The 23135-nt window shown below is 42.4% G+C and overlaps 1 protein-coding gene across 1 annotated transcript; it reads right to left on the reverse strand.

Annotated features, from left to right (window-relative positions):
• Nucleotides 1-343: 343 nt before the first annotated feature.
• On the reverse strand, nt 344-16959 carry LOC106551831 (leukocyte elastase inhibitor). Its single transcript, XM_087707544.1, has 7 exons — nt 16772-16959; nt 14719-14808; nt 13135-13254; nt 10339-10456; nt 6397-6539; nt 2795-2950; nt 344-745 (listed from the first exon to the last, which is right to left on the reverse strand). The coding sequence occupies exons 1-7, from the start codon at nt 16955-16957 to the stop codon at nt 350-352; spliced, it is 1209 nt and encodes a 402-aa protein (XP_087563670.1). The 5' UTR covers nt 16958-16959; the 3' UTR covers nt 344-349.
• Between the last annotated feature and the right edge of the window lie 6176 nt (nt 16960-23135).

A 23135-nucleotide genomic window follows, 5' to 3' on the forward strand; every position in this document is an offset into this window, starting at 1 on the left:
ACCTCGGCTCTCTCTGAACATATCTTGTCTTTTTACGTACAGTGAGAGCATATGCACCAAAGACAAATTCCTTGTCTGTGTCCAATCACACTTGGCCAATAAGAATTCTATTCTATTCTATTTATTTGTGCTTTCAAAAAGATAACGCTGAACATACTACTGAATTAACTTCAGAAATGCAGTACCAAAAAAAAGTGTTTGTGTGAGAGAGGAAATTAAGCAATGCATTCAAGGCGCGTTGTAACAGCCATTTTATAATCAAGTTATTGCAAAAGAAATTTGTGGCTTGGAGCAGACTTTAATAAGCTTCAAGGAATAAAAGGTTAACCCTGCTTGAGTTTCAAGGACATCAAAGTTTCCCAAGGAAAAGCACCGTGCCTGTAGGATTGTGCAGAACGCAGAAGAGGAAGGGATGATCAGCCACAAATAACTCGTGATGTTCTAAGCTCCTGTTAGAGACCGCGACACCTGTTGCGGCTGCTGCTTCCGTCCCTACTTCGTTGATGTCTACATGAGCCTTGTGGACAACCGTGGACAAGAAGAGCTGGTGGGAAGGCGACATTCCCAAGAGGTCTGCTTTTGCTTCACTAAATACATCAATGAGGCCCAACCCTTGCAGCATCAGGTTGAGATCATAGCAGGCTTCTAACTTGAAGCGAGGGATATATATTTCCACAGAATGCTCCCCCAGGTTTCCTGGAGAAAGCCAGCTTGCTAAATTCTTGCAGGTCAGGGCGGCCTCCACCTGTGGAGTTTAAAGACAATTGGCAATAAGTGATGGGGCACCTGGATAGCAGACCTTGTCTTTCATGCCTTATGGGTGCAAGAAACGACAGGAGAACAGATAAAATACAAACCCGAAATCTTTCTACTGGGAATAACCAAAGGGAAATATACAAAGAAAATTAAGTACCTATTAACACACATCTGCTAACTGCAGCTAGAATAGCATTTGCCCAATGCTGGAAAGAAAATAATACCCCCTCGGATGAATTAGTGATAAAAAAAAAATGCAGAGATGGACAAATTAACACTGAAATTAAAAGATAAAGAAGAGCCGGAATATTATGAAATTTGGAACAATTGGTACAAATGGCTGCAGAACAAGAATAAAATTAATTAAGCCAAAAAAGAATATATATATATATATAATTATATATATAGAACTGTGAAGAGCCGAGGTGGCGCAGTGGTTAAATGCAGCACTGCAGGCTACTTCAGCTGACTGCAGTTCTGCAGTTCGGCTGTTCAAATCTCACCAGCTCAGGGTTGACTCAACACAACTATCCCGGAATGAATGAATGAATGAATGAATGAATGAATGAATGAATGAATGAATGAATGAATGAATGAAAACTAAATCCAGGTAGACATTTATCATTTTAACAGTAAATCCCTATGGTCACATAGAGGTGATATTTCACTTGCTAACTTGGGTTTTACATCTATCCTTGCATATACACATTTTTAATAAAAAAAGAACATTTCCCTCATTTAAACCCTGATTTTTTTCTAGCTTGAATTATTTATCAAACACGGAGCAACAGTGAACAGGATCTGGTTGAATTTCTCTTGAAACAAATGTTTCGTTCTACATGGCTGAATCTTAATTCCCTTCCTTTTCTTTACTGTTAGATCCCTCGAACACCCGAAAGGTGCTGCTACAAGCATACTGTTAGACCATAGACTGGAGAACGCCTTCAGCCAACAAACTGGTACAATATTTTCTTCAACAGCATTGCCACCTGCAGGTAATCCAACTACCTTCAATAACCTCCCATAGACCGATTAGATCTCACAGGTTAGGTCTCCTCCGGATTCCATCTGCCAGCCAATGTCGGCTGGCGACTCCCCGGGGGAGAGCCTTCTCTGTTGCAGCTCCATCCCTCTGGAATGACCTCCCCGTGGAGATCCGGACCCTTACGACCCTCCCGGCCTTCCGCAAAGCCATGAAGACCTGGCTGCTCCAGCAGGCCGGGGGGCTTGTGAAACATCCAGCCCCACGGAAACTGTGAATGTTGCGTATTTTTAAAGTGTTGTTTTGTCTATTTATCCCCCTCCCCTTGTTTATTGTGAGCCGCCCGGAGTCCTTCGGGAGTGGGCGGCATACAAGACAAATAAAATAAAATAAGTGCAGTGTGAGTTTGGGCCCTGAAGGTGCTTATGCCTCTGCAGACATCATTTTTCTTTTTTCACTTCTCCAAATTTGCTGAGGGAATTAATCATAGCTTCTCACTGGCTGCATTCACACAACATGCTTAACCTGGTTACTAAATTAATCTATTTGCAGTATTTGCACAATACCTTGTCCCGTAAACTCAGAAATCAGACATGTGTGCTAATTTACTTGTTCATTTATTTGCTCTGTAAAAAGCTTGGCAAGAATAATAATATTATCCAAGATTTATACGTAGTGAGAATCCATCTGATAGGATGTTACCTGACCTGGTTTAATACATAGCCTGCACACGGCCATTATGCCTTTTCTAGGAAACTAGGACTGACAGGAGTGAAGCAAACCAGGATTTGTAAACATGAAGTTTGTTTCCTATTTCATTTGGATCCTGGTGGATGTAGCCTCCTTTTTTTTAGGCATAATAGAAAAGTACGATTAATTGAAGCCGTCTTCAGATACTGCACAGTGAGGAAGGAGCATAATATTTGGAGGCTAAATTTAAAAATGTAGAAACCGGGTGATTGCTTTATGTTCGTATTGTTAAGTTTGAAGTAGGCTGCAGAAACTGTGAAATAAATAAATAACGTTTCATGTTTCAGTGCTGTGCTTTGGATTTACCTGCTCCAGGTGGCTGATGTCATTTGGTAATATTATAACCATGGACAAAAGTTCATCAACGTATGGCAGACAGAGGATCTGGGCAGTTTTTCCATCTGTGTGTCCCAGTTTAAATCTCCCTCTCTGATACATCATATGGACAAGTTTAGTTTCTTTCTGTTTCCAAAGACAGGAGTAGATACATGTTTAAGATATAAAACATCCTCTTACGTTAAGGACCAACATAGTACAGTTTATGACTTTTGGAAGCTGAAAATGAAATACAGAACTAGGATTTGGTAACATGCAAATTTGGCAAGTGGTTACCCTTGAAAGAAGGGATAAGTAAATAATTACAGGGTAGAAAATTTTACCTGGGTGATATGTTGTCGGTATAGAAGATTAAAATCCACACTCCATTTGCCCCCTTTTGACATTGTTCATCTTGATAATATTTTAGGGAGATTTATTTTCCAGTTTCATACACTATATTACAATCTTCGGATTTCCCAAAATATATTGTCCAACTGCTGTGGGAGTTCCAAGTGAGCAGACACCACGTAGGCAGAAGTCCAAACTTATGTTGCTTATAAGAGAGGAAACAGTTGTGTGGAGTTTAAGGACTGCCTCCCTAGGGCTCCCAGGCTAGACCAGAGAAAGTTGGATTGTTATGCCCCAGCATATAACCTTTATAAAGTGTTGTTGCTCTCTAGCCCCATCTAGTGGAGAGAGGGACAAATATGCCCCAACATACAATCTTTATATACTGTTGTTGCTCTCTAGCCCCATCTAGTGGACAGAGGGACAAATATGCCCCAACATACAATCTTTATGTACTGTTGTTGCTCTCTAGCCCCATCTAGTGGACAGAGGGACAAATATGCCCCAACATACACTGAGTGGGGCTCAGTGATCATGTGACTGGGTGGGCGTGGCCAAGTCAATGTCACTCAGGTCGATGGGCGCTTCGCCTTAGTTGTTACAATGGTAATAAGGGTTAACCGGAGAGGCAGTTTCTGTAAGCAGGGCAGTAAAGATGAGGCTAGAAACAACACCAGAATGTTTCCTTCCTGCCTTCCTTACAGGATTAGCCCTGTAAAGTGGAGAAAAACAAAAGGAGATTTCTTACAACAACTGGTTCTCCAAGCTGCTTAGAAAGTTAACAACCGGTTCTCCCGAATAGGTGCAAACCGGCTGAATCCCACCACTGTCTAGAACCCAAGGCAAGTCTATTCCATCCTAGCTTTAATCAAGAGGTAAAGTTTATATTGGAGGGAGCGCCCTTCTTCAGCTAACCAGACCTTGTATATTTAAGCCCTTCATGCTGACAAACAGTAGTAATTACGGCTCAGGGAACTCTCTTAGGGAGGGAGCAACTCTTTGAAGTTGAACTACTAGTAGAGCTACCAAATCCACATTACAAAATCCAATAGGTAGCATGTTTTTTCCCCTTTTTTTTTCTCTGTTGCCACCTAGTGGTCACCCTATCCGTATGCACTGAGGTTGTCAACTGCACTGGGTGTGCAAGTAGTCTTTGCAGGTACGATGGAGAAAAAGTAACTTTACAACCAATCCTTGCCTTTACAACCTTTAACAGATCTGGAAAGCAAAGGAAACCTAGTAAGTTCATAAGCCGTAGTCCCGGTTTCACTTAACAACCACTTCATTTAACAACCAAGTTGTTGGTCCCAATTATGGTTGCTAAATGAGGACTACCTTTGATTTTGCTTCTGCCTGCTGCTCGGTGGGGTACCTGCAGCAGATCGTATCCAGGTTTGTTCTAAAGAATTTCAGACTCAACCTTTGATTAAAGGTCTCAAGATGGGGGCCACCATTGCTTTGACTTCATTTGGACAACTGCTGGCAGCTCCACCAGTAGTTGCCTCAAGGAGATAGAGAAACAGGAGTCCTGCCTTCAGCCATTGAAATGATTGCGTTTGTAAATAAATAAAAAATCTCTGCAGATGTTTCTCTCTCTATTCCAGCGGTTCTCAAACTGTGGGTCGGGACCCCTTTGGGGGTCAAACGACCCTTTCACAAGGGTCGCCTAAGACCATCAGAAAACACATATTTTTGAAAAAATACGGAAAACATAAAATAATTTTATGGTGGGGAGCAGGGGTGGGTTCCTGCCAGTTCTAAGCTCTTCTATAGAAGAGGTTCCACAAATCTACAGTGCCGTTTAGAACCGGTTCCAGCTCCCTCCCCCTGCCCGTCCGCACATCATCAAGATAAAGAGCGAGAGGAGGAATTCTGGGAGTTGAAGTCCACAAGTCTTAAAGCTGTCAAGTTTGAACACCCCTGGGTTTTTTTCCCCCTAAAGGGTTAGGGATGCAAGGGTCTTGTAACTTGACAGCTTTAAGAGTTGCGTGCTTCAAATGCCAGAGTTTCTGAGCCAACATTTTGATTGCTAAGCCAAGAGCGTTGTTAAGTGAATTTCACCACATTTTACAAGTTGGCCACGCCCACCCAGTCACATGGCTGGCAAACCACTCCCATCCGGTCACATGGCCAGCAAGCCACTCCCACCCAGTCACATGGCCGGCAAGCCACTCCCACAAAGCAGGCCACACCTACAGAAGAGGTTCTAAAAAATTTTTGAAACCCACCACTGGTTGGGGGGTCACCACAACATGAGGAACTGTATTAAAGGGTCGCGGCATTAGGAAGGTTGAGATTCACTGCTCTATTCTGTATATTGGACAGGAGGAAAGCCAAGCGACTGGGTTTTAAATAAGAAGAAAAGAAATTTGACTGCGTAGAAGGAAGAATGTGCTAGGTAAAAACTGTCTAACTGTGAAAAATAAAACAGTGGAGTCCCAAATGACTCCAAAAGGCAACTGGACTTTGTTTGAGTAGGCTTTGAGTAACAAAGACCAGTTGCCTTCTGAAAAAGCATCTTTGGGGCAACCATGACCTGGATGACTGAGAAGCTCGATAGATAAAACAATTGAGTCTCTTGTACCTGGCATTATTTTTATTTCCTTTATTTGAATGGCCACTTATTAGGGGGGGAATGATTAATAACAGGTCTCTTTGGGTATAGATCTTTCCCACTTCTATCCAATGGTGTATAATAACCCTGTATTTTGTGTTACTGGAAAGTCAGCCAATCTGTAACTTAAAATGTTTGTGTAACCTTGTGAGCCGAGGTGGCGCAGTGGTTAGGGGTGCAGTACTGCAGGCCACTTCAGCTGACTGTTATCTGCAGTTCAGTGGTTCTAATCTCACCGGCTCAAGGTTGACTCAGCCTTCCATCCTTCCGAGGTGGGTGAAATGAGGACCCAGACTGTGGGGGCGATATGCTGACTCTGTAAACCGCTTAGAGAGGGCTGAAAGCCCTATGAAGCGGTATATAAGTCTAACTGCTGAGATGTTGTTGGACTTCAAAATCCATTGGCCCTAGCCAACAGCTATTCATCACACGTTATGGAAATGGTGGTCCGCCATCATCTAAAAGGACATCGTTTCCCTACATATGAATGATAGAACAACTCTGATAGTTGGTAGCACATCAATTATATTCAAACATATAGTCAAGCCATGCTATATGGTGTAATATTTAAAAGGGCCACATATTGCTGTACGGTACTGTAATGATATTTTATGTAGCAGTGCAATACCTCATTCAGCCTAAAGTGTCTTTCGGTTGTGTACTTCGGATCAAATTGATGTAGCCAAGTTGCTTTAAAGTAAATGGCATTTGCCAGCACCAGCACCGTTTGTGGTCCAATCACACCAGGGGCAAAAAGGTCCTTAATGTTTCCTACGGCAAAAAGAAATATAAATGGATATGGGAAACAAAATGAATTGTGCGCTTGCCTTTTTTTTTTTAACCTGGTAAGGAGATATCCCTTGTATCTACTTGAACAATATTTTATAGACTAAGCATAGCATACTGAATGGCGCATAGCATACCCCCCTTTTTAAACAAAAACATAAAATCAGTATTGAAAAATGGAAAGTTGGTAGGTTAGGAGAAATTAGAATTGTGGATGAATGGGAGGATCTAGAAATTTAAATAGGAAATAAATATGTAAGCTGGGAAACCACATTGCTTATTTTCACTAACAGGTCATGCTCGAGAGCAAGGGTGTCAAACTCACATCATCACGGCGACGTCACGTGATGTATTGTGACTTTTTTCCCCTTCGCTGAGCCAGGCATGAGCGTGCCTGGCGCATGACACATCCGACCCAAGGCTGCAAGTTTAACAGCCCTGCTCTAGAGCAGTGTTTCTCAATTTAGCAGCATCAAGATATGTGGACTTCAACTCCCAGAATTCCCCAGTCAGTTAAGTCTCATATCTTCAAGGAGTTTCTTACGGCCCATCAGTTATCTAACTCTGCTCTGTGTGAAATTGCTCTTTATTTTACTCCTTCTAAGCTACACCGTATAGACTCATATGTATTTTGACAAGGATGTCCCAAACCATGAACTTTCCAAGCATCTTTAGACATCTATTGAAAACCATAAGTAAAGAGGAAGCCTCCTTCAAGTAAATTTCTTTAGACATGGAGTTTTCTTGGCAGCAATAGTTTGTCATTGTCTTATTTTACTATGTTTTCCCAATTTTGCTGTCAAGCCTATAGTCCTACAATTCTTTGGTGTGTTCTTCTCCAAACAACTTGCTTAAGGTGTGAGTCGAGGATGACGAGTACATATTTTTTTTTTTAGAATTTTTTTTTTTTTAGAATTTTATTAGTATTTGTAGGCCGCCCTTTTCCCTGAGGGGACTCAGGGCGGCTCACACAAAACTGGGAAGGGGGAATACAGACATTAAGACAGAAACATGTAATAAAATAGTAAGCAACATACATTCATCATTCGGGAGGGGTAACTATCCTAACCCCAGGCCTGACGGGCGAGCCAGTTCTTCAAGGCTATGCGGAAGGCTTGGACGGTGGAGAGGGTACGAATCTCCACGGGGAGCTCGTTCCAAAGGGTCGGGGCTACTGCTGAGAAGGCCCTCCTCCTTGTAGTTGCCAGCCGACACTGGCTGGCCGATGGAATACGGAGGAGGCCTAATCTATGAGATCTTATCGGTCGCAGGGATATGTGCAAGGGGAACCTTTACCTTTACTTTACACATCTGATAACTACTGAAGAATAACAGTCAAGTCTATGTAACTCCTCTCCGTTCTCATGAGCTCCGTGATCTCTTACTCCTCTCTTCTTCCTATCTTGAGAAAAGCTTGGAAGTGTGGCAGTGGTGATGGTGAGAGGGAACAGAAAAGACATATTGTCCTTCCTTTCAACTTTGTACCACAAACAAAATTATAAGAAAACTAAGAGTAAAGAGGAACGTGTGAGTGTGGGTGTGTGAAGATGGAGGGAGAGTCAGCCACGTTTAGCTAAATGCTATCCTTAGGCCAATGCCCTAAGTGCTTGATGTTTGAGTCTAGCTTCTCCAAAATTGTTAATGCTTACACGTTTATTTCCCAAAGATTTCTCTTCTCATCCAAGAAGCTTCTTGGTTGAGAAGTGAAAAGTTCAAAACTGGTAGTAAAACAAAATTTGAATCCTACCACTGAGCGTCATGTTGTGACATATCAGGACTTTTTTCCCCTTCGCTAAAACGGGGGTGAGCATGGCCAGCGTGTAACACATCCGGGCTGTGGGGCGCAAATTAGACACCCCTGATTTAAGGCAACATAACATCAAACTGAACATGGCCTCAGTTAAGACCACCATTTTTAACAATGACTTAGAATGCTGCAGAACATCAGCAAGTCTTGGATATGAGCTCCCCACTTTCCATCGTTTCTTAAAGAAAGTGCCTGATGTTAGGATTACAACAACATAGGAAGCTGCTTGGAACTTGAGCCGGCTAACTGTTCCATCTACCATATTTTTCGGAGTATAAGATGCACCTTGGGTGCGTCTTATACACTGAATACAGCTTTTTTTTTTTTTGCCTCCCGAAACTCCATCCCCTTCATCAAAATGGCCATGCATAGCCTTATGGAAGCTTTCACCGAGCTCCTGGGGGCTGGGAAGGGAAGGGTTGAGAAGTGAAACGTTGTCAAAGAAAAATAAGAAAGTCCAGTTGCCTCTTGAAAAAGCAACTTTGGGACAAGTATGAGCTGGATGGCTGAGAATCTCCATAAACACGTAGAACATTTATTTCTTCAGTTTATACCTATCTCCCATCTCCAAGAGACTCAGGTTCACTCTTTCCATAAAAATAAATCATAGGCTACGGAGGCTTTCATCCATAATAAATCACATGGAAAAAGATAAATAGATAGCTTGTATAAGACTTGTATAAGAACTAAGAGCCTCTTGGGGAAAATAGGAAGCTGCCTAGAGGTCTATTTAATTCAGGGACGTGCAGTCACTAGAGGCAAGGGAGGCAGAGCCTCACCAGTCTCCTGAGGGAAAGGAAAGGATTTTAAATAATTTTCTTAAAATAATTAAAGCCAGGGTAGTTGCTACCAGATTTCAAGTCACAGTGGCTTGGTGTCTGCTCTCAGTATTAACTAGGAGGAGGCCAGAGAACTAGGGGCCTCTTTTGCATAAGGAATTTTTCGCCTTTTAAGAGTTAAGCAAGGGTTAACAAGCGAAGAATTTCTTATGCAAATGAGGCACGTATTCTCTCGCCTCCTGTAGAGGGCATTTTTAGAGGCTTTTTAGAGTTCTCTGGGAGCAACTAGCTCAGTCTGACAGAGCTCTGGCTTTTCAAGAGGGGAGGGCAGAGCTGGGAGAAGCAGAGTTGAAATCGTCTCTGAAACAGCTGGAAAAGGTCCGTGTGTGGGGAGGGGGGAGGAATTCAAAAAGTTTGATTGGAAGGCAACAGGGTATGGCAGAAGAGCTGCTTTCAAGCCTTTGGAAAATATATCCAATCCAACTTCTGTGTTTGTGTTTGAGAGTGAGCGAATGAGAGAGGGATCGAAGTTCTCTGTGTGCGTGTGTCTGTTTGAGAGAGGAGGGAGGGAGGGAGATAGGGAGGAAGGAGGGGGAGGGAGAAGAAAAAGAATGGGAAAACTTATTTTGCAAGTTGGAAAAATGCGGTCGCTTTAAATCGGAACTGAGCATGCCTGGCTGTGGAATTCTGGGAGTTGAAGTCCACAAGTCTAAAAAGTGCCTCATCAGGGCTAAAGCTGACCGCACGTCACTGATTTAGTTCCATATTGGCAATATTGACTGAGAGCAAATTTCTAGGCTTTCAGGGAAGGGTTTTTTCCCCCCCATCTTAAAGAATTGTGACTTAACCGAGCTTTGAATTTCTTACCTCTACCTGCCTAAAATGTTTCCATTTATTTTGCAACGTACACAGAATGAAGTATAGGTAGTCCTTGTCTAATAACAGCCTTGTTTAGGGACCATTCAAAATCACAACAGTTCTGAAAAAGTAACTTTACAACCAGTCCTCACACTTATATAACTATTGCAGCATCTCCGTATTCACCTGGCCAAGATCGGGCTCCTTCACAACTGGTTTCCAACAAGCAGAGCCGATAGAGAGGACAGCAATCATATGGTTTTGCAACAGCGTCACTTGCCATTGGCTTTTGGGGTCGTTATGCGAGGGCAACCTATTGTTGGGACTTTGCCTTCCTTACCTTGGGTCTGTTTGTAAATTTCAAGGTTAATTGTCTTTCTTGTTTCTTCAGTAGCGAGGTAAAAATCCACTATCTGCACCATGGCGTTGTAGATTTCTTTAGTATTTGTGAGGTACAGCTGGAAAATTTCAATGAGAGGAGGAGGGGAGAGGAGGGAAGGAAAACACAGCCTGAGGTGATGCATTTTTAAGTCAGCAGAATTTTGTTTGCGAAATGCTAGGAATTATTCTTACACGGAGAAGCAAGACACAAATCCAACAAGCCTAAAGATAAAGGTAAAGATTCCCCTCACACCAGTGGTGGGATTCAGCCGGTTCGCACCTATCCGGGAGAACCGGTTGGTAACTTTCTAAGCAGTTCGGAGAACCGATTGTTGGAAGAAATCTCCTTTTGTTTTTCCCCACTTTACAGGCTAATCTTGTAAGGAAGGCAGGAAGGAAACATTCTGGTGTGGTTTCTAACCTCATCTTTATTGCCCTGCTTACAGAAACTGCCTCTCCGGTTAACCCTTATTGCATTGTAACAACTAAGGCGAAACGCCCATCGACCTGAGTGACCTTGAGTTGGCCACGCCCACATGATCACATGACCACCGAGCCCCGCCTACCCAGCTGGTCATTAGGGCAGAGAACTGGTTGGTAAATTATTTGAATCCCACCACTGCCTCACATATATGTGCTAATCATTCCCATCTCTAGGGGGCGGTGCTTATCGCTGTTTCAAAGCCGAAGATGTCTCCGTGGTCATGTGGCCAGCATGATTCAATGCCAAAGGCGCACGGAACGCTGTTACCTTCCCACCAAAGGTGGTTCCTATTTTTCTACTTGCTTTTTTTACCTGCTTTCGAAATGCTAGGTTGGCAGAAGCTGGGACAAGTAACGGGAGCTCCCTCCGTTAGACGGCACTAGAGATTTGAACTGCCGACCTTTCTGATCAACAAGCTCAGTATCTTACTCACTGAGCCATCACCTCCCTAGGAGCATCTATTTCCACACCCACCAAAGCTTTGCTTAGCAAGATCTCTAATTCATTGCGCTTTCCCGCAGAAAGGGGACTTTCAGATCTGGTGGAACAGACAAAGGAGGATGTGGATAAGTGGAAAGGAGGAGAAATTTGGGGGAAAAGAGGATACACGAACTCTTTAACCCCAAGACACTTTTTCGAGAGGCAGCTGGGCTCTCTAAAAGTTCAGTTGCCTCTTGAAAAAGAACCTTTGGGTCAACCATGACCAGAATGATTGAGAATTTCCATAGACCGTAACTCTTTAACTTTCTTATCACAAAAATTACAGTGAAAGACTGCCAAAAATGTATTCAGGTCTGTGTGAATATGAAATGAACTTCTTCCAGCATCAGAATCAGAGCTGGGTTCCTACCAGTTCGCACCTATTCGGTAGAACCGGTTCGTCAAATCTACCGAACCGGTTAGAAGAGGTCCCACCAGTGGAGCCGGAAAGCAGGCCACACCTACAGAAGAGGTTCCAAAAATTTTTGAAACCCACCACACACACAGAGAGAGAGAGAGAGAGGGAGGGAGAGAGAGAGACAGAGACAGAGAGAGAGAGAGACTCAACACAGAGAAAGAGAAAGAAAAAGAAAGGAAGAAAGAAAGAAAAAAAGAAAGAAAAAGTGAGAGAGATGAAAGAAAAAATGGAAAAAGGGACGGAGAGACAAAAGGAAGGAGAGAGAGAGAGAGAGACAGAGAGAGAGAAAGAAAACACATGGCCGGCAAGCCACTCCCACCAGGTCACATGGCCGGCAAGCCACTCCCACAAAGGAGGCCACACCCACAGAGTAGGTTCGAAAAAAATTTGAAACCCACCACTGATCAGAAAGATCAGTTTTTCAATTAAAGGACTATACTAATAGTTAGGAGGTGTAACTGATTGCGGTCTGGTTAATTTCAGGCAACTGTGTAAACTGACCTGTGGGTACTAACCAAGTGATTCAATTAATGAGTAGGGCTTGTAAACTTGTGGTTAGCACATATTAGAGAAGCTATGCACTGTGGAGAAAAGCTGCTCAGGAAAATGCAGGTAGTCTTCATCTTACGACCCCCAAATTTCTGTTGCCAAGCAAGTCAGCTTCATAGGAAGCTGCTTTGAACTTGAGTTGGCTAACTGGTCCATCTACCATATTTTTCGGAGTATAAGACGCACCTTTTCCCCTCAAAAAAGAGGCTGAAAATCTGAGTGCATCTTATACACTGAATACAGCAATTTTTTTGCCTCCAGAAACCCCGTCCTCTTCATCAAAATGGCCATGCATAGCCTTATGGAAGCTTTCAGAGAGCACCCGGGGGCTGGGAAGGGTAGAAATGAGCAAAAAATGGGCCATTTTTTGCTCAATTTTGGCCCCCTTCCCCATAGCCCCAAGGAGCACTCTATAAGCCTCCCTAAGGCTATCCATGCCCTTTTTTGACGATGGGCCCATTTTTGTTCATTTTTGTCCCATCCTCATCCCCCAGGAGCACTCTGCAAGCCTCCTAAGGGCAATCCATGCCCTTTGGGGGGGGGGGAATGGGCCCGTTTTCGCAAAAAAACCGAGTCATTTGTGGGAGGTTTGCAGAGTGCAAAAAATATTTTTTTTGAATTTGCCTCTTCAAAACCTTGGTGCGTCTTATACTCCGGTGCATCTTATACTCTGAAAAATATGGTATTTCAGTATTGCCCTCACTGACTGACAGATTCAGCACTGGATATTTCTCAGCTTTCCATGACGATTGCACACCCTGAATCTAGAATACTTGGCAAGCAATGAAAAGGCTCTAACTTTATTTAAAGGAGGGAGGCCTTACCTGAAGAAATTGATATCCTTTCTGCATGAACAAATTGTTGGCCAGTTTCAGCTGGTAACCATGGCTGAGGTTATTCAGCTGAAGTAGTAGTTGCTTGAACTCTGAGTAAATTGTCCCCTCCTAGTCAAGATATGAAATGGAAGATTAGAATAAAAATAATGATATTGCTGTCTCCTTGGCATAAAAGGCAAGAAACATATCACAAGGTCCCATTTATTTCACGGCAGGGCAATCAACTTTGGTGTCTATTTCTTTTGTTCCATATTAATAACAGATTAATAACTGATTTCCCCCCTCCCCTCGCTGTTCTACTTAACTTTCAGGCGCGGTCCGTAGCAGGCTCCGCCCACCTGCCCAGATATCATCAGGTCCATTTTTTATGCTCTGCGCATGTGCAGAAAGTCCTGCACATCACATTTGCGAACCGGTTGCGAAGGTAAGTAGATTTCACCCACCCCTAAGTGGCCCCGCCCCCGTCTATTCTCTGTCTCCCGAGTCCCAGCTGATCGGGAGGAAATGGGGATTTTGCAGTATCCTTCCCCTGCCACGCCCAACCAGCCACGCCCACAGAACCTGTAGTAAAACTTTTTCAATCCCACCACTGGTTGTATTCCTACAGTGTTAGTACATTTGTATTTTTCATTGCTTTCCTATTTTTGTGCCTGTTTTTTGATGTATTCTGCAACTATGATGCTGAGTGGCAGAGGTGGGTTCCTACCAGTTCGCACCAGTTCGGTAGAACCGGTTCGCCAAATCTACCAGTGGACCCAGAAAGCAGGCCACACCTACAGAAGAGGTTCCAAAAAATTTTGAAACCCACCACTGATACACAACACACACACAGACAGACTTACACAGAGAGAGAAAGAGAAAGAGAAAGAGAAAGAGAAAGAGAAAGAGAAAGAGAAAGAGAAAGAGAAAGAGAAAGAGAAAGAGAAAGAGAAAGAAAAAGGAAGGAAGGAAGGAAGGAAGGAAGGAAGGAAGGAAGGAAGGAAGAAAGGAAGAAAGGAAGAAAGAAAGAAAGAAGAAAGAAAAAGTGAGAGAGAGATGAAAGAAAAAAAGGAAAAAGGGACAGAGAGACAAAAGGAAGGGTGGAGAGAGAGAGAGAGAGAGAGAGAGAGAGAGAGAAAGAAAGAAAGAAAGAAAGAAAGAAAGAAAGAAAGAAAGAAAGAAAGAAAGAAAGAAAGAAAACACATGGCCGGCAAGCCACTCCCACCAGGTCACATGGTCGGCAAGCCACTCCCACCAGGTCACATGGTCGGCAAGCCACTCCCACAAAGGAGACCACACCCACAGAGTAGGTTCAAAACATTTTTGAAAACCACCACTGGTTAGCACATTTGTATTTTTCATTGCTTTCCTATTTTTGTGTCTATTTTTTGATGTTCTCTGCAACTATGATGCTGAGTGGGTAAAGGCTACCTAGTTATTCTGATTACTGTGGAACCTTATCTCTACCACTACCATATATAGTAGCTCATCCTGAGTCCGTCTACAAAGTATTATTGACCAAAGTACTGGGAGGAACAAATAATTCGCTATATTGTCTCATTCTGTGGGGTTTAACAATGTTTTTGGACATACTTGTCTCGCAGATTCTGGCACAAGTTCAGCCATTCTTCTTTCAGAACCAACTGGTCCTGCTTCTCCCGGCGTTTGAGCAAGGTGTAGCACCTATAGCAAGAGTAGTTGCAATCAACACAGAATGAAACAGCAGAGACTTTATTTATGACATAAATAAGCAGTCAGGCAGACAAGCGAGTGAGCAGGCAGGCAACATGGCATCTGCCAACAGGGAAACTGGTCCCAACTAGTTTGTGTCTCCACCTGAACTTAAAACCACCTACAATAATTTTTTGTAATCAAATATAAACAACTGCAAAACAAAGCAGCATCCCCTGGATTGTGTTTATTTGCAGAATGCCTTTGAGCAAAGAGCAGTTTGTGTGATTATTTTGTTTGTGTCAACTTCATGACTATACAATTCTCCAAAATATTCACAAATGCATTCATGATATGCACTCAAAACTCCAAATATGTTCCATGTGCAAAACTGCCATGAATTTACGACTACTTTGTGTTTTTTTTATAACAAACACCACTAATTAGTCTCTATTTCTACCTCAACATAACGCAAACATGTCCCAGCCATACAGATATTCTTTTTTTGGCAATGCACTCAAGATATTGCCTTCAAAAAAAATTTTTTTTCTGATGTCATCTCATCCCTAGCCCACAAGTGTAAAAGGATTAAGTCACCCTTAAATGTAATGAAATATTTTCTGTCTTATTCCAACAGCATCCAAAGGCATGTCAAGATGGGCCAAATCCCGAATAGGTGCGAACCAGTTGAATCCCACCACTGATCCAGTGGATATCTCAAGTCTCTGAATTTGGCTTGGGAGAATAGGCCAACTTTCCCCCAATTGATGCCCTCCAAATGACTAGTAAAATGAAAATCACAGTCTAATTCGTTTGGAGGAAAGTTCAAGTGCAAAGATTATTCTCTCCTGTTATCAGTTATGCTGCTGCGTGTGATGCGGAACAGAAAGCCGAAACAGGAGAAAGAGTTCAACTATTTTACTGCACCAGTTAAGAAAAGTATAGTTACATACAACTATATTAGCAAAATCGCCTAACTTCAAATTTAATACTTGCTATAAACTAGAAAAAGGAAAAAGGGGGAGTCTTAAAAAAATAAGGGCATAGGAAAACCTCAATTTTACACACTCCTTTTTCAACCGACTCTGAATGCAATGGATAAAATCGGAGTTCGCTCCCAAAGAACTCGCAGCAGCCTGTTTTCTTGAAAGCAGACAATTGATGTAATTAATACCTTTGGTTTAGGTAAATGTGTCATTTGCATAATTCCACCTCAGACCACCTCATTGCTCAAAATCTTCCATGGGCCTCAGCAGCGCTTTACTTGGGGCTGCCCCTGAAGAGTGTTCGGAGACTACAATTGGTCCAGAATGCGGCCACGCGAGCGATATCGGGTGTACCTAGGTACACCCATGTTACACCTATCCTCCGCGAGCTGCACTGGCTTCCCATTGGTCTCCGAACGCACTTCAAGGTGCTGGTTGTTACCTTTAAAGCCCTTCATGGCTTGGGACCTGGATATCTGCGAGACCGCCTCCTGCCACATACCTCCCAAAGACCCATAAGATCTCACAGGCTGGGCCTCCTTCGGGTACCGTCGACCGGGCAATGCCGGTTGGCGACTACTCAGCGGAGGTCTTTCTCTGTAACTGCCCCGGTCCTGTGGAATGATCTCCCCACAGAGATCCAGACTCTTCCCACTCTCCCGGCCTTCCAGAAAGCCATTAAAACCTGGCTGTTCCGACAGGCCTGGGGCTGTTGACCCCAAAATACGGTCCAGCCCCATTTAGAACGGAGTGCATGGTGTGCTGTTTTTAAATCTATCTTTTCTTTCCTTGTATTTTTTATTTATTTATTTATTTCTGTACTGTAAGCCGCCCGGAGTCCTACGGGATTGGGCGGCATATAAATGTTATTAAACTTGCAAACTTGCAAACTGCAGCTTTTGTCTTCCAGCATTACGCGATACGTTTTTTTTTTAATCAGCCTCTCAAAACACGTTGTTGTCAGGAAGCCCATCGTGATATTTCCTTACCTTTTCGATCTGAATTTTGCTGTTCCCATTTGCGCCAATTAAAACCATGCCGAGGGCCGTTGAAATACTTGCAGGGGAGAAAAAAACATTTTTGCGAAGGGCTTTGGAATTCAACGTATTGTAAAGATCCAGGGCAAATGCAGTGATGGCTTTGGAAAGGGACTGCCTGGTGAGGCTCAAATCCATGACCGGCTAGGGAAAAAGGAGAGAAAAGGTATAAGTAACCAGATGCTCAAGAGCAACAGGTTTCGGATGCTGCATGTAGAAATCTAGAAAGCCACACCCGAGGGAAAGGTGGGGGAGGGGAACAGCAGAAGAAATTTGTTAAATATGAAAGCATCTGTCAAGCTGAGCTTTTCAAAGCTATTATTTTCAAGTATGTTTTATATTCAAAGTTCCTGCAACTGGAGCAATTAACTAGACCGGAAGCATTAATATACTTAGCAGCAAATACAACTCACAATGAACATGCAACATCGGATACGTTCTAGAGCAGTGCAGCTTTTAAGATATGTGGACTTCAACTGCCAGAATCCCTCAACTGGCTGGGGAATTCTGGGACTTAAAGTCTACATATCTTAATGTTGCCAAATCTCAGAAACACTGATCTAGCAATAGCAGTTAGACTTATATACCGCTTCATAGGGCTTTCAGCCCTCTCTAAGCGGTTTAAAGAGTCGGCATATTGCCCCCACAGTCCGGGTCCTCATTTCACCCACCTCGGAAGGATGGAAGGCTGAGTCAACCTTGAGCCAGTGAGACTTGAACCACTGAACTGCAGATAGCAATAGCAGTTAGACTTATATACTGCTTCATAGGGCTTTCAGTCCTCTCTAAGCGGTTTAAAGAGTCGGCATATTGCCCCCACAGTCCGGGTCCTCATTTCACCCACCTCGGAAGGATGGAAGGCTGAGTCAACCTTGAGCCAGTGAGACTTGAACCACTGAACTGCAGATAGCAATAGCAGTTAGACTTATATACTGCTTCATAGGGCTTTCAGTCCTCTCTAAGCGGTTTACAGAGTCAGCATATCGCCCCCAACAATCCGGGTCCTCATTTCACCCGCCTCGGAAGGATGGAAGGCTGAGTCAACCTTGAGCCGGTGAGATTAGAACCGCTGAACTGCAGATAACAGTCAGCTGAAGTGGCCTGCAGTACTGCACCCTAACCACTGCGCCACCTCGGCTCTAGACCAACACAGGTAGTTCTCACTTAATACTACAATTGAGCCCCAAAAGTTCTGTTGTTAAGTGAGACGTTTGTTAATTTTGCCCCATTTTTTTTGAAATTTCTTGTCACAATTGTTAAGTAAACATTGCAGTTAATGGGTTAATAATCTGGTTGTTAAGTGAATCTGGCTTTCCCGTTGAATTTGCTTGTCAAAAGGTTGCAAAAGGTGATTGCGCGACCTTGGGGCACTGCAAAAAGTAGGAACCAGCTGTCGGGCATCTGAATTTTGATGACATGATCATCAAAATGGGAATGCTATAACTGTGAAAAACAGTCATAAGTCACTTTTTTCAGTGCGTTGTAACTTGGAACAGCCATTAAATGGCCTGTTGTAAGTCGAGGACTGCCTAGACAAGTATAAAGACAATGTTGACTTTTTTTAATAGTTATACACTAGTTTTAAAGTGACACTGAACAACACCGAACCAGAGGAAGTTAAAACAGTCACATAATCATTTAAATCATGCCGGTTGTTATAATTCATATTGGTTAACAAAAAATCCTTTACTGTTATATCTATTTTCTTCTGATCAAACCAACATATATGTATACCTTATTGCCCTTATCAATATTAATTATAACAACCAACAATGGAATGATAAGGATAAGGGATACAGTTAATGATACATACATGGACCACCATAACAAAAGGGACGTGGACACAAATTGTAAACAGTGATTTGAGGGGAGAAAAGGGCTTAGATATTTTGTCAACTAATTTTTGTTCAGAATATGTTATAAAGGTTGGAGGCTGTTGGATGACTCTGTAATAATTAATGAAATGCCATTAGGTGGTTGTGTTTTTTAACTATGGATTATTCTAGGCAAAAGGACATTAAAACAATTTCAGTTAAATGAGAACTAGGATATGTTGAAAGTAAGACTCACCAAGGGCTTTGATATTCGATATGAATTTAAGTAATGACTCTGGAAGAGATGCGCGAAAGCTAATTGTAACCCATTGACACACTTTCTACAAGATGTAATGTAAGGTGATTATTTTTTGGGTGTGTTGTTTGTTTAGTAAAAATAAAAAAATGTTTAAAATAATAATCATCATCATTTAAATCATGCCGTGGGTGTACATGAATGGAAAAACATTTCCCCATGTCTGATGGGGTGGGCTGGAGTCTCCCTGTTGAGTACCCGGGTGGCAGGACAATTTTGGGTGCTGCTGAATTGAACCGTGTTCTTGGTAACTGCATGAACAAAGCAGTCCTTGTCTTTGGGAAACAGATATTTAAATCCTTTCCCTCTTCCTCAACAGATTTCTTATGGCGAGTTGAAAATTGAAAGATTCGCAAGGGGACAAGAGGGGTCTGCAGGATTTAAGATACCAAGAGACACCTTCCCCCCTACATTGTCTTCCTTCTACTCATTTTAGGAATCTTACCAATGTGTTCTCGGCAATGGAAACCTATACTGGAAAATGTCCTGTTTGCAATCCCTTTCATGTCCTTTCCAAACAGAGTATTTGTTGTGACACTATAGATCCATCCCGTACTATATTTACATTGAAAATAAAAAAAGCAGTCACGTTAATTTCATTTCATTAACAAGTGTTCATTCACAAAACTGACAACATCTTTCACTTGGCTTTGTTTGAACAGATATAACTCTCTCTTGCTCTTCGCTATCTTGTATTAAATTTTCAACTGAATTCCTCTGAATTCCTCAAACAGCATTTTTGTTCTCACACATTCACCACCTGTTAGCTATGAAAAGCATTGCTTTCACATTCAGTACTTAGGCATATTAATGTTTAAACAAAATCATATTTACCGGCTGCTTCACTTTGGATGTTATGAGATTGCCCTTACTCAATGCTCCTCTTCAGCTTTCTGAAGAAGTCTATAATTACCACACCCTTTCGTGGCTGTATGCATCAGATGTTTTTGTGATGTTTGGAGAAATTTGTATCCACCCCCCCATCGTATGAAATCTTTATTTTTATTATGCGCGAGTATATTTTAAGTGATTTTTCTTTACCCTAAAATAATCTCAACCTCGGCTTTTATTTAATCCAGTGGTTCCCAAACTTGGCAACTTTAAGACTTGTGGACTTCAACTCCCAGAATTCTCCAGCCAGCTCTGCTGGCTGGAGAATTCTGGGAGTTGAAGTCCACAAGTCTTAAAGTTGCCAAGTTTGGGAACCACTGATTTAATCCCATTTGATTAAGCTACCTTTAGTCAAACAAAATAATATCCAATACAATAAGAGTATTTTGGGAGAGTAATAGAATCTGGTTCTTGCCTGTACAGGTTTCACAAGTTAGGAAATGAGGACAATTAATTTGGCACTTCGTAACACACACACACACACACACACACACCTTTCGCAATTTGATGGTGTAATCCGTTGCAAATCTACTCAGGAGTAGATTAATCTGATGGATCTAAATGGCTTTAACATATATTTAAGAATGTAGAGGATGGAAGGGAGAGAAAGAGAAGGAGAGAGGATGGGAAGAGGAAGAGCGGGAGTAGGAGAAAGGTACAGGAAGAAGGAAGGGAAAGGAGAGGAGGAAGGAAGAAAGTAGAGAAGGGAGGGAGGGAGAAAAGAAAGGGAAAATAAGGTGGTGTTACAACAGGAGGAAGGGGTGATAAACAAAGCAACCCAAACAGTATATTATAACCTATTAAATGAAATAATAAATGTATAAGAATGATAAATGTTAAAACACCTATAACCAAACGACATGCTCTATGTGATGATGGTTTTTTTGTGTGTTGTTTTGTTTTGTTTTGTTTTTATTATTGTGTGTATGTGTTGTCTATATAAAAAAGAATGTAAATTTAAAGGAATAAAATACATAATTAAATATTTTTTACATAATACCAAAATTCAAATCCAGAATTTTATTTTTAAAAAATGACAATAACAGGTGATAAATGCTTACTTTTTTCCCCATGTTTACCTGTAATGAATATATAGACCAGTGTGGGTGTACATGTTTCGTGCACATCAACTCCCAAGTGTAGGGTGTTACTCCTAAGATGGGATCCATGATATTATAAAAAACAAATACAGTGTATATAAAACAAATAGTGTACTCACAATTAAAAGTGTCTGTGCCAAGGGGGTATTTTAATTCGACAGTTCAACTAATATTCTGTCTCCCAAGTTAGTGGTCTGTACATACCAATTAAATTTCTCTCAGTAATAATATTAAAATGTGATCTTGTAAAATGTACATGTATAATTTAGATATTGGGGCGATATTGATTGATTGGATAAATTTTTAAATCTCCCGACTCCCCAAGGGTAACCATCTTGAATTGGCCTCAGTTTCACAAGGATAGTCACTATAAAGGCAATAAATCATTGCCCTGGAGTAATTCAGTTTGGAGAAATTGAACCAACTGCAACCATTCTGGTTTTGCAACAGGTGAATTTATACCCGCTGGCATTTATTTTTATAATGTATATTTCTTGGGCATCCAAAGATGATCCCATCTATGGAAAACCGTTAATAGATTCATCTCTCTAGGTTAATTACAGCAAATAGGATTTAGGATTAGGATCATTTATATGCCGCCCTTTTCCCCGAAGGGGACTCAGGGCGGCTCACAATTCGGTCAGGGAAAGGGGTACAAACAGGGGATAAAAAGACGAAACATAACAATACACAATTTAAAACACACAACAACCATACCATTCGAAGAGGGGGGCAAAGGCTCTTTAGCCCCAGGCCTGTCGGAACAGCCAGGTTTTAAGGGCTTTGCGGAAGGCCTGGAGGGTGGTGAGGGTTCGAATCTCCACGGGGAGCTCGTTCCAGAGGGTCTGAGCAGCCACAGAGAAGGCTCTCCTCCGGGTAGTTGCCAGTCGGCATTGGCCGGCGGATGGAATTCGGAGGAGGCCTAATCTGTGGGATCTAATCGGTCTGTTGGAGGTAATTGGCAGCAGGCGGTCTCTCAAGTACCCAGGTCCAATACCATGAAGGGCTTTATAAGTGACGACTAGCGCCTTGTATGCATCCTTCTCTTAACCTTTCATCACTGTTGTGACTGCAAACAGAACCGGTAGCAGAAATTTTGAGTAGTTCGGAGAACCGGTAAATACCACCTCTGACTGGCCCCGTCCCCATCTATTCTCTGCCTCCCGAGTCCCAGCTGATTGGGAGAGAATGGGGAGTAATCTTCCCCTGCCATCCCCACCAAGCCACACCCACAGAACCAGTAGTAAAACGAAACTGAATCTCACCACTGCCACCACATATTGTTGATGTATAGCTCCTGACATGCCTTGTCATCAGTTTTAAAAAGGCCATTGGGAGGTGTGCTCCGTAAAGATTTGGCAAATCTGCCATTTCCCAACGTTTAGCTAACATTCCTTAATCACTCTCCCAAAGAATGGATTATATTCTTTTGCCAAATACCGTCTTGAAATATACGATGTAGCTGTCAATCCTGAAGTGAACCTGGCTGAGACCATCTTGGAGGCTTCAGTGTTGCCACACAACAGAAGGAGGGGGGAATAGTGAGATGGGGTTTGATAGCCAAAACAATAAAGTTTTCCTGTGAGAACCAAGGACATTCTCGCAGGTGGCTGGCCAGAGGAGAAGTGAAGTAACCAAGCAACCGGATAGCAACTGGATTGGACAGATTGACCAGTGACTTGGGGAAAAGAGCCGAGGTGGCGCAGTGGTTAGGGTGCAGTACTGCAGGCCACTTCAGCTGACTGTTATCGGCAGTTCAGCGGTTCAAATCTCACCGGCTCAAGGTTGACTCAGCCTTCCATCCTTCCGAGGTGGGTGAAATGACGACCCAGACTGTGGGGGCGATATGCTGACTCCGTAAACCGCTTAGAGAGGGATGAAAGCCCTATGAAGTGGTATATAAGTCCAACTGCTATTGCTATTGCTAAAAGGGGAAACTTTTACTTTTTAATTAGATGAAAGCTGCAGGAATTTTAGAGTCGGCTTTCACTAGTTGTGCCAATAGGATGTTTCCAATAAACTGTTTTTTGAGGAACTTGCCTGCCTCACAGTTCTCCTTTCTATGGGTACATTACTTGGAATGCTGACATCAGCATCTGTTTCAAAACTTGAATATAGAAGAGACGTAAAATTGTAAATGCTCATCAACAAATCCAAACCTGGAACTGAAACTCATTCCATTCTTCAGGTCTAAA

The sequence above is a fragment of the Thamnophis sirtalis genome, unplaced genomic scaffold, assembly GCF_051295495.1.
Source record: "Thamnophis sirtalis isolate CommonGarterSnake01/CBP01778 unplaced genomic scaffold, rThaSir2_p1.2 scaffold_2, whole genome shotgun sequence".
In the NCBI taxonomy this organism is placed as follows: domain Eukaryota; kingdom Metazoa; phylum Chordata; class Lepidosauria; order Squamata; family Natricidae; genus Thamnophis; species Thamnophis sirtalis.